Source organism: Zeus faber (assembly GCF_960531495.2).
Source record: "Zeus faber genome assembly, chromosome: 12".
Taxonomy (NCBI): domain Eukaryota; kingdom Metazoa; phylum Chordata; class Actinopteri; order Zeiformes; family Zeidae; genus Zeus; species Zeus faber.
Genome location: NC_137196.1, coordinates 5,076,394 through 5,092,369, shown reverse-complemented (window position 1 = coordinate 5,092,369; position 15,976 = coordinate 5,076,394). Strand labels below are relative to the sequence as shown.

The 15,976-nt window shown below is 41.3% G+C and overlaps 1 protein-coding gene across 1 annotated transcript in view; it reads right to left on the bottom strand.

The window, feature by feature from the left end:
- hecw1b (HECT, C2 and WW domain containing E3 ubiquitin protein ligase 1b) overlaps positions 1-15,976 on the bottom strand; it is a gene marked incomplete at both ends in the record, with an annotated part of 53,429 nt that overhangs the window by 29,714 nt on the left and 7,739 nt on the right. Inside the window, 8 exons of the mRNA XM_080011224.1 lie at positions 885-1,051; positions 1,389-1,537; positions 2,232-3,039; positions 6,359-6,459; positions 6,567-6,709; positions 7,227-7,396; positions 8,137-8,212; positions 15,788-15,882. Coding sequence (XP_079867350.1) covers positions 885-1,051; positions 1,389-1,537; positions 2,232-3,039; positions 6,359-6,459; positions 6,567-6,709; positions 7,227-7,396; positions 8,137-8,212; positions 15,788-15,882 — 1,709 coding nt within the window. The remainder of the gene's footprint in view (positions 1-884; positions 1,052-1,388; positions 1,538-2,231; positions 3,040-6,358; positions 6,460-6,566; positions 6,710-7,226; positions 7,397-8,136; positions 8,213-15,787; positions 15,883-15,976) is intronic.

Genomic DNA, 15,976 nt, shown 5'->3' with positions numbered 1-15,976 from the left:
TAGACCCTTTAAATGTGTTTTTTTTTTGGTAACTCCGATTCCGACCATCTGTTCACGACTATTAGGGTACATTTTACGGATATGAATCCAATTACGACTATCAGGTGATCGGCCCACCCGTAGTACTTATAGTAGTCAAACCTGGACTAGATTATAATAAAAAGCCTTAAAAGCATTTCAAACCCTATTTCATATTCATGAAACCTTTATTATATTTGTGAAATCAAGAAAAAGGTGTATTTCACTGTATTTTTTCTGTCTATCAACGAAACAGAACTAACGGAAATAAATCTAAATTTAAAATAAAACCACACAGGAACTGTAAACATCATAACTGAGTATATAAATGGTTAATAAGGAATTATAAATATGTGATTATGGCCGACAAAACATTTTATAGAAAATATCTAGGGGGTCTCTACTCTGTTAGTCCATCCTCCATGGGGTCCTTTGGCTGAAAAAGGTTGAAAACCTTTCAACCTTCAACCTCTGCTGTAACCTGCTTTAGGCTACAGCAGAACCTTGTTAATTCAAACCTCTGCTACGTTGGTCAGTTACTAGGTAACGACAGCTACAATTCCCAAAAGATTGTCGATACTGGTACACTGGATGTCTATTCTGAACTCCATGAATACAAAGTTCAATGTATTGATTTTATATTTGTGAATCATACTGTGATTAAATAACATAGGATATTGTTTTTGGTAGAGGTTAAATAACCCACTTTTTGTGTATATATATTCGTGGTTTGGTTGACCAAACGACCGAACCGCATCTCCCGAATGACCGTTACTCACAGAGTTTGGACAGAACGAGGCTGTACTGTACAAAATTGCGCATTTCGGTAGCTCTGGAACGTTAACAAAAGATTTCTCGGGTTCTACCTCTGACTGCCTCTCCTGGTCGTCTAGTAACATGGCCAGGTCAGACAGGCGATCCACAGACAGGGAGCGAGGCAAGGTGCGTCTGGGCCCCGGGGTGAGGGGCTCGACCGGCCTCTCATCTGAATCTGACCCCCCATCCTGGCTCAGCCCCCTCTCTGGGACATCCTCTGTTAGACAAGTAAGAGGTACATTAAGAGGTCAATTGCACATATAACAACATCAAATAAACAAAGTATCAAAACTTAAAAGCATTTCAAGATGATGATCAATGGGCACGTACTGAACACCAGGTTTTTTTCTTTTACTTAGTAAACTGAAACACACAAGGGAACATTTTCTGGGTCAAAATAGCCGCTATGCGGCTAACGTTTAGAGCCGGATTAGCTGCGGGGAAGAAGTGAAGTCACACTTTCAGTCTTCGTAATCCTTGAATGTTTATCCAAACCAACCCCGAATAGCCAAAGTACAACACCAGTGATGGTCAGATACAGTACATCGTCTCACCCAGGTGGCCATTAGTAGTGACCGAACCCGGCTCTCCATTCAGGCCTGGCCCTAGCGACTCTCCCGACTCGGCCTCCCCATCCTCCGGGGCTCCCGACTGGCCAAAGGGCAGACTGTGCAGCAACTGGTGGATGCGGATGTAGTGTGACCTGCGTTTAAAGATGGGGGTCAGAAATGGAACGTTCCAATTTGTGGATATAATGTTATACTGATACATTGTTGTCGCTTTTCTATCTTTTACATATAGAATCGGGTACACAATTTAGCACTCTGTATAAACAGAGGCGGTAGTCATGTTCACTCAGTCATGTTAACTTAGATCATCTTTTAAGAGCAATTGGTACTTTTCTGATACAATACGCCTCCTTTTAGTTTACCATTTTTTCAGAATCAGTTTTTTTCAGGCAGGCACATTTACATATATGAGGAATTTCATATGGTGAGGTTTGGTGCATTTCATTATGGACCTTAAGTGTTCAAAAATAAAATGGCTCGACAGTCCAAAGAAATGGAGAATAAAAAAATATATATATATAAAAAATTATAAAAATAAATAAAAAGTAAAAAGTGAAGTGAAAAAAAAAATTCTAATGTATACAACTAATTCAAAAGACTCAAAACAGAAATAGTCAGATATACAAAGATAGACATACAATATACAAAATATACAAAAGGTGATACTATGCACAAGAGAAATTATTGTTATGGCCATATAGGGTATAAATTATAAATATAAATGATTACTATGCTAACTAGCTTATTACAGCTCATTACATTATTATTATTAATTTTGAAAGATCTACTTTTAGAGATTTTGTTTTCTCCCATCGGACCCCTTTTTACCTTGGCGTCTCGGGCTCTCCGCAGGCCGATGCGATTACAGTCTCCAGTTTGGACACCGGCAGGGAGCACGGCCTGTTCTTTCTCCTGGGCGTCGTCCTGATTGTCACCGAGCAACCCTCCCCGTCCATCTCTTCCTCCTCCTCCTCCTCTTCCCTCGCCTCATCCGCCCTCGACCGCTCCGCACTCTCCTCTGCATCGGACCGTTCCCTCCTGGTCTCCTCCTCTTTGACGTCCCGACGTGATGTCCTCCTCCTCATCATCTCCTCCTCCTCCTCCTCCCTCTCCCGAAGTCCGTTGGCTCTGGCTGTGGCGGGCACTGTGTCTTCCCCCTCTTCCTCCTTCCCTCCCGCCATCCCTTCTTCCCTTTGCTCCAGTGCTCTCGCCATCACGTCCTGGCCAAAGAGCTGCGGGGTGGACGGCGTGAGCTGGCTTCTCTCCTCGCTTGACTCCTGCACCGTGGGTAAGAACTCAGGGGCCGTGAGGCCGTTCAGTTTCCCGAGCCCGAGCTTGGTCTCCCAATTCTCCTGGTTGCTCTCCTCTGGCCCTTCATTGACCCCATTGGCCCCCAATTCACTGGAACACACCGACTCGGCTTCGCCGTTGCCGGTGAGTTCGGGAATCCCCAGCCCGCTGTTTTGAGAGAGCCTTCGACTTTGGATGGAGGAAGTCCCCTCTCCACAGTCCCGGGACTGAGGGCTGTGATTGCCCCCACTGGGCGAGCCTGTGGGCTGCGAAGACCGGCCAGACGCCTGGCTGGCTGTGCAGGGGGCTGGTGAACACTCCGAACTGAGGGATGTGTCTTCATCATCTAAGCGAGAGCAAGAGGGAAGAATTGGTTGTGGTGAAAATATTGACTTTCAATAAGTGGGCATCCCAAAATTGGGAGTATCGGTTAGTAGTAGCACAAATAATGCTGCTGCCTGATGCTGACGCCAACACAACCCATCATTAAACAATCCGTATGGGAACTGTAGGAATGAAAATTGGGGGTCCATCAATTTGAGGGCAAGTTATCCGTATCAGTTGCGTGGGGAATCACAAACATATGTGACCCACTGGGTACTTAGGGTCATTTGGGAGCTTTCGAGTTTTTTTTCTTTTTCGCATAATTTGAAAGTGAAGAATCAGAGCTTCCAAACAAGGTGTCACTTGTCAAATCAAGCAAAAATTTTGCTTGAGCTATGACTTGTTAATGACAAGGGCGTGGCAAACTGTGTTTCTGAGATAATCACCTTCAAAATTTGACCCACACCAGGTTCATTCAGCCAGCTCCCAGAATGCAAATGCGGTTGGCGGACAAACAAAGCCTCATGGCTACTTAACATACTGTTGAATGGGCCAATCACGAAAAGCTAAACATTACAACTAATTTTGTTTAAAAAAAAAAGCTTTTATTTAACAGTAAGAATATACATGTTTTATAAAAGTGGAATTATTTTGGAGTTTAAAAGTATGGACAACACAACAAAAATGCAGAGTCTATCAATATTATGAGTCTCAGAAAATCTAAAATCTGAAAATCTGTCACCAACCTCAACAGACCTCATCACGTCATCAACTTCTTCCATTGTTACAACGGACGTATTGTCGGTCTCAACCAGTGGTTCTTGAAAATATTCAGTTTCATTGTCACATTAAGTTTGTAATCCGCTGTTTGAAATGTTCTCCAAGTCTGGAGTAATATCAGATTCAGCGTTGCTGTCATTCTCCGCGTCGCCGTCAGAACTGACTCTCATTGCGGAAAATGAAGTCCAGTACGCGCTGCTAACACTGACTTGGATCTATCGCACTGGTCAGATTAAGGTCCGAAATATGATTCAGAGCTTCCTCCACCCGCTTCTTCTAATCCATAACGATACAGAGAAGAAAGTTTTCACAGACAAGTGAGACCGAAGCACCCCCGTGCTGCGCTTTAACTGTCTGTTAACGGAGGTGACGTAGGTGCGTGATGCAAAGGGTATTTCTTCTTCTTCGTTTCACAACAGTGGCTCCGTGTGTGTAAAAGTAGTACGATATAAAGGTTGAATTCTATCAAAACGGTTTCACATTGTGACTTCATATCACATGGAATATGGATGAATGATCTTCACCTGGACGCTCGCTTTAAAGGAAACGATCGATCGGTGTTATTCAGCGCTGTTCCGCGTATCGGTAAGTGAACTGCGTTTCCCCATGTAATCTAATGGGAATATTTAACTCCACGGTTTAACATCTTTCTACTATTTATAAACCAAACTCAGTTTTGAAAATACATTGAGAGAAACACAATGGAACACGAATCTGGAAAAATCTCCTTTTCCTTGAAGAAAGGTATTTTTCAACTTATTTGGCTGCTCATGGCGATTTTAGAAATGTAAGAGATGGCAGATTTTGCTGTGGTGTGTCACATATACGAAAATCTACTAAGGCGTCAGATTTCTGTCATATGTCCTGAGAGCCATATGATTTATTATTATATTATTTCACACCTGCAGATATTAGCTGCCATACACGATGTAAGTCCTTACGCCCAAATTGAACTACCGAGAGTTGTACAGGCAGCTGCGAGCGAGAAGCAAAACATAGGGAGAGGCATAGAATGGCACCTGCGTGTGTTGAACTACGTGTGTGTGTGTTGGGCATACCTGCGTGTAGACCTGCCTCTGATTTATATGGCAGCATGTCAGCGCTGAGAAATGACTTTGCTGTATAAGCTTCTGAAAATTATCCTCCTGTCCGATGGCGCAGGAGATTTATAATAGAGTAATCTGACACTCTCCACAGTAACCAAGTTAGTTAATCATTCATTGAGCAAGTACAGCATTAGCCATGGCCCAAGGCTGTGTCGGACTGTGTCCGGTGTAATGTAGACATTGTAAACGTAGTGAACGTTTACAGTAATTGTGGCTTCCTCGTTAAGTTAAAATTTCACTGTACATTCGAAGTTGGACTAATAATTGCTGTACTTTGAAATCTTGAGTTGAGATGTGTACTTTTTTCTGTATATATGTTTTTTTTCTCAGGATAAATTAAGATAAAGATAAATTGACAAATGATTCTTCATAGAATACAGAGAATCTTCATAGAGAACATAACTTTTCATAAACAGCAGCCTTTCGATAACCTTCACTATGAAAGAAGACGTCTTTCCTTATTTTACAAATGCAGCGATTTGTGGACTGTTTTAGAACGAGGGTCTTCAACCTTTTTCAGCCCAAGGACCCATGATAGATAAAGAAACAGAGCAGGGACCCTCAAAAAAAAAAAAAAGAAATACAATTTATGAAATGTGTTCATTTAATAACACATTTACATGGCCTATAATAACATATTTATAATGCCTTATTAATCAATTTATCTTCTCAGTTATGATGCTTAGGGTTCCTGTGTTTTTATTTTAGATGTAGAATAATTTCTGTTAGTTTAGTTCCATTAGTAGAGTTCCGTTAGTCTGTGTGGAAAAAATACAGTGAAATCCACCTTTTTCTTGTTTTCACAAATAGAATAAAGGTTTCACAAAAGGGTTTGAAATGCTTTTCATCTGACTTCCTGACGTAGTCCCGGCTTGACTACTGTAAGTACAGGAGTCGTTTATCTAGACCTGTCTTAAATAACCTATGTGTAGAAAAAACAGTAAAATCCACCTTTTCTGTTTTCGTGAATAAAATAAAGTTTCCAAGAATATGAAATAGGGTTTTACATGCTGTTCAATATCAATACAATTACAAACCATTTACCAAGTGTTTTTATTGAAGTTCAGCCATGTATCAGTTATGCCTGTCAGAGACACATTATGGTACTGAAAATCAAAGAGGTTTTTGAGCGTTACTCAAAAATAAGAGGTTTTTCAACACACCATAATGTCAGAAGCTGCAAATCGGATCACTTTAAGCTGATAACTGAAATTTTAAAAAATGCTGCTGTTCTAGCGTTAATGGTTGGAGTTTACGCAATATAATTGTTTTGTCTAAAATACATTTTTATATTTTCCACAGAAATAATTTTGACACAAAATCAAAATTGGCGGACTCCATGCAGTACCTTCCCAGTTGAACACCACTGTTTTAGAAGAATCTTCCAGATTATCCCCAAGGCCCAAACACGCCTTTAAGACAACTATCCTACATGCAAACTCTGCACGTACAAACCTGGGTGTATTGAGGACGTGATCTCAAAGCGGAACTGCAGCTGACCAGTGACATGCTCCGCAGGCAGCCGGCGACCCAGGGAGTAGCTCACCACCCGGTCACTGAAGAGCAAACCAAAATTTCGAGTTTCGATCAAGTTAACTTTTGAAGCGTATTTCAAGTCAAGATGGTAGGTGGGGATTAACAAGGATCCACTGCGGTCTCTTACCCAATTGCATGTTTCTCCAGGAGCCTCTGGACCGGCATGGACAGCTTGCCCAGGAAGCGCTTGATAATTGGTCTGCTTTTGGCAAATTTATCCTTCACTTCGATTTGCAGCACATCCGTTGGCAGCGAGACAAAGTTGAAGCGCTGGAGAGACAGACAATGGAAGAGTGATAGAACACATAGAGAGGCAAAGAGGGGAAAAAGTGAGAATGTAAGCCAGCCGTTCCATCGCGATAAAGTCGTTAAAACGTCACAGAGAAAACCTATACTTTTACATTGAAATTCCATAGAAAGATATTCATGCTTCACTTTTTTACCAAGTACAATTTTTACAAGAGCTTGAAATTTAGATCCTTTTGAAGCTTAACTCTATTATTTGTCAAACGTGTAGAGTGGCCACTGTGGAAAAAGGTGCTGCAGCGGGAAGTCATAGAAAAACTAAATTAAATTAAATATCTCAAAAACACAATTCAGCTTGAGGTCATCTTTAAGTATTTTCATTTTATTGGCAGAGCCAAATGGATTTCATTAGATGTAAGGGCGTTTCAGCTCCATAATAGGACCAAATGACCAAAGATTTGTAATATTTGCATACGTGTGTGTGTTTGTGTGTGTGTGTGTGTGTGTGTGTGTGTGTGTGTGTGTGTGTGTGTATGTTCACCTCTCTGCTCCACTGAGGGTTGACAGTGTTGTAGACGATGGCCGAGCGTTTCTCCTGACCGTGGTGGGGAAGTGACGGGAAGATGCTGTGTTTCCCTGGCTGGATAGAGATCTTCAAGTAGGGGTCTGGGTTGAAGAACATCCCCTTCTTCAAGCCAGCCGCATGGAAGTCTGGGGAGGAGACGGTGAATAAATGTTGTATAACTTTTTCTTGTATACATTTTTTCTAGGGACATTCAATTGTAAGGACCAGCACAAATTATCTGTTAATAAGGCTCCACACAAAGGCAAACTTGAGTGTTAATTCTTCATACAAAGGTGTATTGTTTATTTTTTACATTTATCGTATGTTGCCAAATTTTTATCATTTTTCACTTAGTTTTATGTTTACTGTATATTGGCAATTTTTTTCTATTTTTCACTTGGTTTTAGGTTTATTGAATATTGCCATTTTTTTCTATTTTTCAGTGAGTTTTAGGTTTATTGTATACTGCAATTTTCTTCTTTTTTTCCAGTTAGTTTTAGGTTTATTGTACTGTATATTGCTAATTTTCTTCATATTTTTCAGTTAAATCTTTGTTTTATTGCATAATGCCAACTTTTTATATTTTTGTTTTTATTACTTAACAAAATGAGCTAGAGATAGCAAAATCAATCAACTGGACAAAATGGAATTATCTATTGAAAGGTCTTTTTTGACTGTGGTATGTACAGAATTTTCAATCTTAAATCTTAAATACTATACGCACTTAAGACCCTGTGTGAACCTCGGAAAGATGGAAAACATTATTCCACACTAGATACGTTTTAATGTGGCAATGTGGCAGAACTGTGTGTGTGGGTAACAGTATGTATGTATCCGGGCACATTCAGGTAAACGAATACGGGTTGTGTTGTGTTTGTGTACTTGCCTGACAGGCAGAAGCTGATGAGTCTTCTGGCGGCCAGGGACTGAGGCGCCTCTTCAGTAGACGACTGCTTCAACACCTGGAAGAGGAATTCCATCCATCAAACAAGCCAGAGGCTGTTTGCTGCTCCTATATGCTGCTATGACTGTGCTGTATTTGCCAACCAACCCTTACCCTATATTTGCCACCATATGCGATATGTTCATTAGTATCGAATATCGCCCCCCCGCCCGTCTGTCCGTCCATCCATCCATCCATCCACAGGACATGCGTTGTTTAGATCACCTTCATTGTATGTCCAAATAATAACAGCGTAATAATAATAGTGTAATAATAGCCTAATGGCAATTAAAACAACAACTAGGCCACTAATAATAATAGTAATATGTATAATAATAATGAATCCAAACAGGCTTCTACATGTCCAGCAGTAGAAACGTAGTCATATCGCCCGCCCGTGCCTCAAACCAGAGAAGGTGAACATGCTCGTCTTCTTGGCACAGAACTGCGACAAAGTCTAAGTCAAAGTATCCTCATGCATACCATCGTGGGTGCTCATGATAAAAAATAAAAATAAAAAAAAGTTTTTCATCAATGTCAATTGCGATCGATGGAGTTGATCGCCACTTGACGATTTAATCGTAATTCTACCCAAGCCATTGCCTACTTTGTTTAGCACTGTAAAAATAAACTTTTTTTTGATTGATTCCAAAACATTTGAAAATGTTTAAACTTTGTTCTGTTTAAAGAAATAAGTGTTAATGATATTGGCTAGTTTGGCAGGAGCTGAACTAGAACAGAGAAATAAGACAACTCCTTCCCTCCACTAGTCTGGGGGTCCACCTTGGGCAAGTGAGAGTACCCCCTTAGCCCCCCTGCCTTGGGTCACAGGCTGAGCGAGATGAGTGGCAACCCTTGCCTGTACCTAGCCTCGAATCGACACTATGGATTGCTACACCCGGAACACAAAAACTTCCAGGGGCGGGAGTCCCCAGGAGCAACACAGTTGCGGGCACCCGTACGCGTCTGCCGGACACTGCGGCGGGGCCAGCAACACTGCGGAGCTCCGGACACTGATGCTGGACAGGATTGAGTAGAAGGCGGCGATTTAGGAGTCCCAAGTTGGTGTGTTGGTGTCCTGCACCCTTGCATCGCATTGCATATTGTACTTATGCTCTCCCCTCCCCAACCAAGACGAGACGATGATGCCAATCGGTTTGATTATTGGGTGACAATCGATTGGCAGCAAAAATTGGATGACTGGTCCAACTCTACCAATCAGCCTGTTTTCCTGGAAATAGCAGAGGGAGTAAGCCTATTACACAGAATTTCTGCAGTTCCCAAATGCATGGATAGTGGAATCCCATTTCAAGGCAAGTCCAGTCATTTTGACACAAAATGACTGGGGTATGTGAAGGGATGCAGATTTAAAGGAATTTCCTTAATCGATACTTAACCTCAACAAACAATCGTTGATTAATTGATAACATAAAATCAAAATATAGCTTATGATATAAAAAATACAAAATGCATGTTGTATTCCTCAATCAACCATGGAAGCAAGCAAGCAAGCAACCAACCATGAAAGCAAGCAATCAAGCAACCAACCCTGCAAGCAAGCAAGCAAGCAAAAAGCCAATCAACCAACCAGTCAGGCAGACAAATAGCCACTAGTCAATAATTTAAAATTGTTATATCAAGTAGATATCTGTGGGTCCAATGAAGCAATTCTCAAAATAAATAATACAATGCAGTAGGGCTGCCCCCTCAAAGTTCACGTGTGGAATCATCAGTTGTGAGTACAGATACATGGATAACATTGCAATGAAGAATTATAAATAAGGGAAATTATAAATATATTTTTCTATGAGTGAATCCTCCGCATCTGGACTAATGGTTGACCGATTGATCGGTCGGCCGATTAATCGGGCCGATATTTGCTAATTTTGACATAATCCGCATCGACCGATGCCTGCACTTACAAGGCCGATTAAGAAAAAATGTCTGCAGACTAGTGCAGATATTTCTTTACACATCAATTCAGAATATTTGAAACGGCATAACATTTTCCGCACTATCGATATACCGGTAGCAGCTGCGCTTCCTCACTCTCTCTTCTCTCCCACAGCGAGTCACACACACACCGCTGCAGCGTCCACATAGCCCTGCCTCCTCTCACTCACTCGCTGTCTTCACTTGTCTCATGCGCTCTGGTTTGTTATGGTGTTAGCTCAAGAAAGATGGCAAGTGCAGAGTCTCCGTCACCGATATTGAAAGAAAACAGTAGGAGTGCTGTTTGGAAATACGAATTTGAGGCAAAATGCAATCCTAACTCAGAGAATTGGAGTGGAGTTTTTTCTCTCCTCCAGACAGCGTTGCGCCGTGCTTGCATTCCTGTGTTTTTATCTTAGATCTATTTATTTTTGTGTATTTCCTAACTTGTATGAAACAAACATTTTAATCTTATTGGAAGTTAGAAGTAGGTTATATAGTCTAAATAATAGAAAATCAATTTTCGTCATTTCTCGAATACCATAATTTACTGTTAAGAGTACCACTAGCATCGGAGCTTATAGATACTATGGTCTTTAATAATTTAGCCCCAGGTGTCAGTACCCAACCCTAGGCATGCCTTGTCCCTCAATGCCCCCCCCAGAAAAGTCGAATATTCACATTGAACAGTTAAATCTGATTAGACTGACAAAATTCTGAGTCGGATACAGCCCTACAATGCATTGTGGGATGCACCTGCCAGTGTAGTCCCCAGTGTTTGCATACTACAATACTTCACCTTTGACTTGTGGAAAACAAATTGACGGTTTGGGATGTACTGGTATGAAATTTCACACTACGCTATGGTATCTATTTCACGGGATTAATGTTTCCCCCTTTGTTTTCTGTATGTTCAATTAATAAATAGTTTATATAAAAAAACTAGTAAAAAGGAAAACACTAGTAAAATCTAGTAATCAGAAGATTGCTGGTTCGATGCCCGGCTCTTCCTAGTAGCGTGCATATGTGTCCTTGAGCAAGACACTAAACCCCCTAACTGCTCCGCGGGCATCGCTATATGGCAGCCAACTGCTCCTAGATATGTCAGTTACTAGGATGGGTAAAATGCAAAGAAATGCATTGCGGATTTTGAAATATGTGACCCACCGCAGCAAAACCCGCTATCTTGCGCATTTGTAAAAAATCGCCAGGAGCAGCCAAATATGTTGAAAAAACCTTTCTAGAAGGAAAATAAGATTTTTCCAGATTAGTGTTCCTTTGTGGGGTTTTTTTAATCTCTCAACGTAACCGAGTTTGATTTATAAATAGAAGAAGAATGTTAATCCGTGGTGTTAAATATTCCTGTTAGATTACATTGGGAACCACAGTTCACTTCCCTTTAAAGCGACCGTCCAGGTGAAGATCATTCCTCCATATTCCATGTCACAATGTGAAACGGTTTTGATAGAGTTCAACCTTTAAATTGTACTACTTTTAGGCACACACACACACACAGAGACATTATTGTGTACGGGGTTACCAACGAAGAAGTAGTGACGTCCCTTCTGTAAACAACACAAGGATCCTTCAGTTTCACTTGTCTGTGAAAACATTTATCTCCGTGTTGTTATGTATTAAGAGAAGCGGGTGGAGGAAGATCTTAATCATATCGCGGACCTTAATCTGACCAGTGCGATAGATCCAAGTTAGTGTAAGCAGCGCGTACTGAACTTCATTTTCCACGATGATAGTCCGTTCCCCGACAGCGATGCTGAATCCGATACCAGCATTATCCCAGACTTGGAGAACATTTTAAACTACGAATTTCAACCTTAATGTGATGATGAAACAGAATTTTTTCAAGAACCACTTTTATAAAAGCTGTATATTCTTACTGTTAAATAAAATCCTTTTTAAAAACAAAAAATGTTGTGTGTCGATGATGCTGTTCAACATTCCCTCAAAACACAAGAACAATGCAGCGATTGAACCATTCAGCAGGGTCTCAAGTCCCCATTCAGCAGGGTGTCAAGTTGCCATGTGACAAGTAGCCATGCGGCTTTGTTGCTCCTCCATACCATTTGCATTCTGGGAGCTTTGCTGAATGAAGCCAAGTGTGAGGGAAAACGTTGAGGGGGGATTATTTCATAAGCACAGTTTGCCACACCCATGTCATTAACAAGTCATAGCTTTAAAAATATTTGATTGATTTGTGACACCTTGTTTTGAAGCTCTTTCGCTAATGCGAAAAAAAAAGTTAAAAGCCACAAAATGTACCCTTAAGTCTGCGGTGGGTCACATTTTGTTACCTCAGTACTTGTACTCTGTGCAGTGACCAATCTATCTAAATCTAATCTCAAAGAAAAACACATGGTAAAGCCTCTGACGCGGAGGGGCTTAATAAGCGGCAAATATGTGACCCACCGCGTACTTTAGGTACATTTGGTGGCTTTTGCCTTTTTTCGCATCATTTGAAAGTGAAGAATTAGAGCTTCAAAACAATGTCACTTGTGCAAATCAAGCAAATATTTTTAAAGCTATGACTTGTTTACGACAAGGGTGTGACAAACTGTGCTTCTGAGATAATCACCTCCAAAGTTTCCCCCGATGTTTGAAATGTTCTCCAAGTCTGTGATCATATCAGATTCAGCATCGCTGTCGTTCTCTGCAATGCTGTCGGAGAAAAGTTCAGTACACGCTGCTAACACTGTGTTGTATCTATCGCACTGGTCAGATTAAGGTCTGCGATATGATTTATATAATCCGCCACACGCTTCTCCTAATCCATAACAACACTGAGATGAAAGTTTTCACAGACAAGTGAAACTGAAGGAGCCTCATGTTGTTTACGGAAGTGACGTCAGTATTTCTTCTTCAATGGTACTTGTTGGTACACGCCCCCTCTACAATGATGTCTCTGTGTGTGTGTAAAAGTAGTACGATTAAAAGGTTGAACTCTATCAAAACGGTTTTACATTGTGACTTCACATCACATGGAATATGGAGAAATGATCTTCACCTGGAAGGTTCCTTTATAGGAAACAATCGATCGGCGTTGTTCAGCATCTCGGTAAGTGAAATGTTTCTCCCCATGTAATCTAACGGGAATATTTAACCCCGCGGCTTGACATGTTTCTACTATTCATAAATCAAATTTGGTTTTGAAAATACGTTGAGGGATAAAGAAAACACAAAGGAACTGGAAAAATCGAATTTTCCCTCAAGAAAAGTTTTATCAACTTATTTGGCTGCTTCTGGCGATTTTAGAAATGCGCGAGATAGCGGGTTTTGGTGCGGTGGGTCACATACAGTGGGGTAAAAAAGTATTTAGTCAGCCACCAATTGTGCAAGTTCTCCCACTTAAAAAGATGAGAGAGGCCTGTTATTTTCATCATAGGTATACCTCAACTATGAGAGACAAAATGAGAAAAAAAAAAAATCCAGAAAATCACACTGTCTGATTTTTAAAGAATTTATTTGCAAATTATGTGGAAAATAAGTATTTGGTCAATAACAAAAGTTCAACTCAATACTTTGTTATATACCCTTTGTTTGCAATGACAGAGGTCAAACATTTTCTGTAAGTCTTCACAAGGTTTTCACACACTGTTGCTGGTATTTTGGCCCATTCCTCCATGCAGATCTCCTCTAGAGCAGTGATGTTTTGGGGCTGTCGCTGGGCAACACGGACTTTCAACTCCCTCCAAAGATTTTCTATGGGGTTGAGATCTGGAGACTGGCTAGGCCACTCCAGGACCTTGAAATGCTTCTTACGAAGCCACTCCTTCGTTGCCTGAGCGGTGTGTTTGGGATCATTGTCATGCTGAAAGACCCAGCCACGTTTCATCTTCAATGCCCTTGCTGATGGAAGGAGGTTTTCACTCAAAATCTCACGATACATGGCTCCATTCATTCTTTCCTTTACACGGATCAGTCGTCCTGGTCCCTTTGCAGAAAAACAGCCCCAAAGCATGATGTTTCCACCCCCATGCTTCACAGTGGGTATGGTGTTCTTTGGATGCAACTCAGCTTTCTTTCTCCTCCAAACACGACAAGTTCAGTTTTTACCAAAAAGTTATATTTTGGTTTCATCTGACCATATGACATTCTCCCAATCCTCTTCTGGATCATCCAAATGCTCTCTAGCAAACTTCAGACGGGCCTGGACATGTACTGGCTTAAGCAGGGGGACACGTCTGGCACTGCAGGATTTGAGTTCCTGGCGGCGTAGTGTGTTACTGATGGAAGCCTTTGTTACTTTGGTCCCAGCTCTCTGCAGGTCATTCACTAGGTCCCCCCGTGTGGTTCTGGGATGTTTGCTCACCGTTCTTGTGATCATTTTGACCCCAGGGGGTGAGATCTTGCGTGGAGCCCCAGATTGAGGGAGATTATCAGTGGACTTGTATGTCTTCCATTTTCTAATAATTGCTCCCACAGTTGATTTCTTCACAACAAGCTGCTTACCTATTGCAGATTCAGTCTTCCCAGCCTGGTGCAGGTCTACAGTTTTGTTTCTGGTGTCCTTTGACAGCTCTTTGGTCTTGGCCATAGTGGAGTTTGGAGTGTGACTGTTTGAGGTTGTGGACAGGTGTCTTTTATACTGATAACGAGTTCAAACAGGTGCCATTAATACAGGTAACGAGTGGAGGACAGAGGAGCCTCTTAAAGAAAAAGTTACAGGTCTGTGAAAGCCAGAAATCTTGCTTGTTTGTAGGTGACCAAATACTTATTTTACCGAGGAATTTACCAATTAATTCATTAAAAATCCTACAATGTGATTTCCTGGATTCTTTTCCCCCATTCTGTCTCTTATAGTCAAAGTGAACCTATGATGAAAATTACAGGCCTCTCTCATCTTTTTAAGTGGGAGAACTTGCACAATTGGTGGCTGACTAAATACTTTTTTGCCCCACTGTATATCAAAATCCGAAATATTTGCAAAACTGAAGATGTAAACTTTAATTCACCTCACCTTATGTTGCCCCTGCGTGGTAGCAGACAGCCGAATGTTGTAATAATCCATCCAATGAGTAAGTTTGCCAACCGCCGCATTTAGCCATCTTTGTTTACACTTGCTTCCATGCGCGTGGAAATACGCAAGTAAGCAACGTATAAAATATTGGCCTAAGCATCTCTGGAGGAACGCGGCGCTTGGCAAAATTACACATTGGAGGGATTATTACACATTTGGCCATCTTCTAATGCGTGGCGGCAACATAAGTTTAGGTGAATAAAAGTTTACATCTGCAATTTTGCAACACTAATTTATACCGTGGGCAGGGTATTACAGGGAAGGCTTACGGTTCAGAACCATGGTTGCTTGATACCGCGGTATACCTTAAAAGGGTATACCATTACATTCCTACTGACTCTGATCTGACTCCGGAGTCCACGTGTTATTTCAGCACTATTTTCTGAACCTACCATGGCTGGTGTTATGGAAACAAAAACCTGGCCAAACACCGTGGTGTTCTTTCTGGCTCTAGTTGGAAGGATTTAACTATCACAAAAGCTTTCAACACAATCTATTCGTATTTAGCTTCATAAAAAAAAATTAATGTGAGGATAAATTGAATGATATGCTTAGCACGCACGCACGCACGCACGCACGCACGCACGCACGCACGCACGCACGCACACACACACACACACACACACTTACCGGTGCTGTAGGGTTCTTGACTGTGACGGTGGACGTAGTGGCTCTCAGTGCACCGCTAAATCCATGGAAGTACTTAAAACACACCTTAGTCTCAGCTGGGGAAAGAAAAGAAGTTACATTATCTTTAAATTTTGTCAATTTACCTCAATCTTACTGACGGAACCAAGACTAATTTGCACTCTATCATTC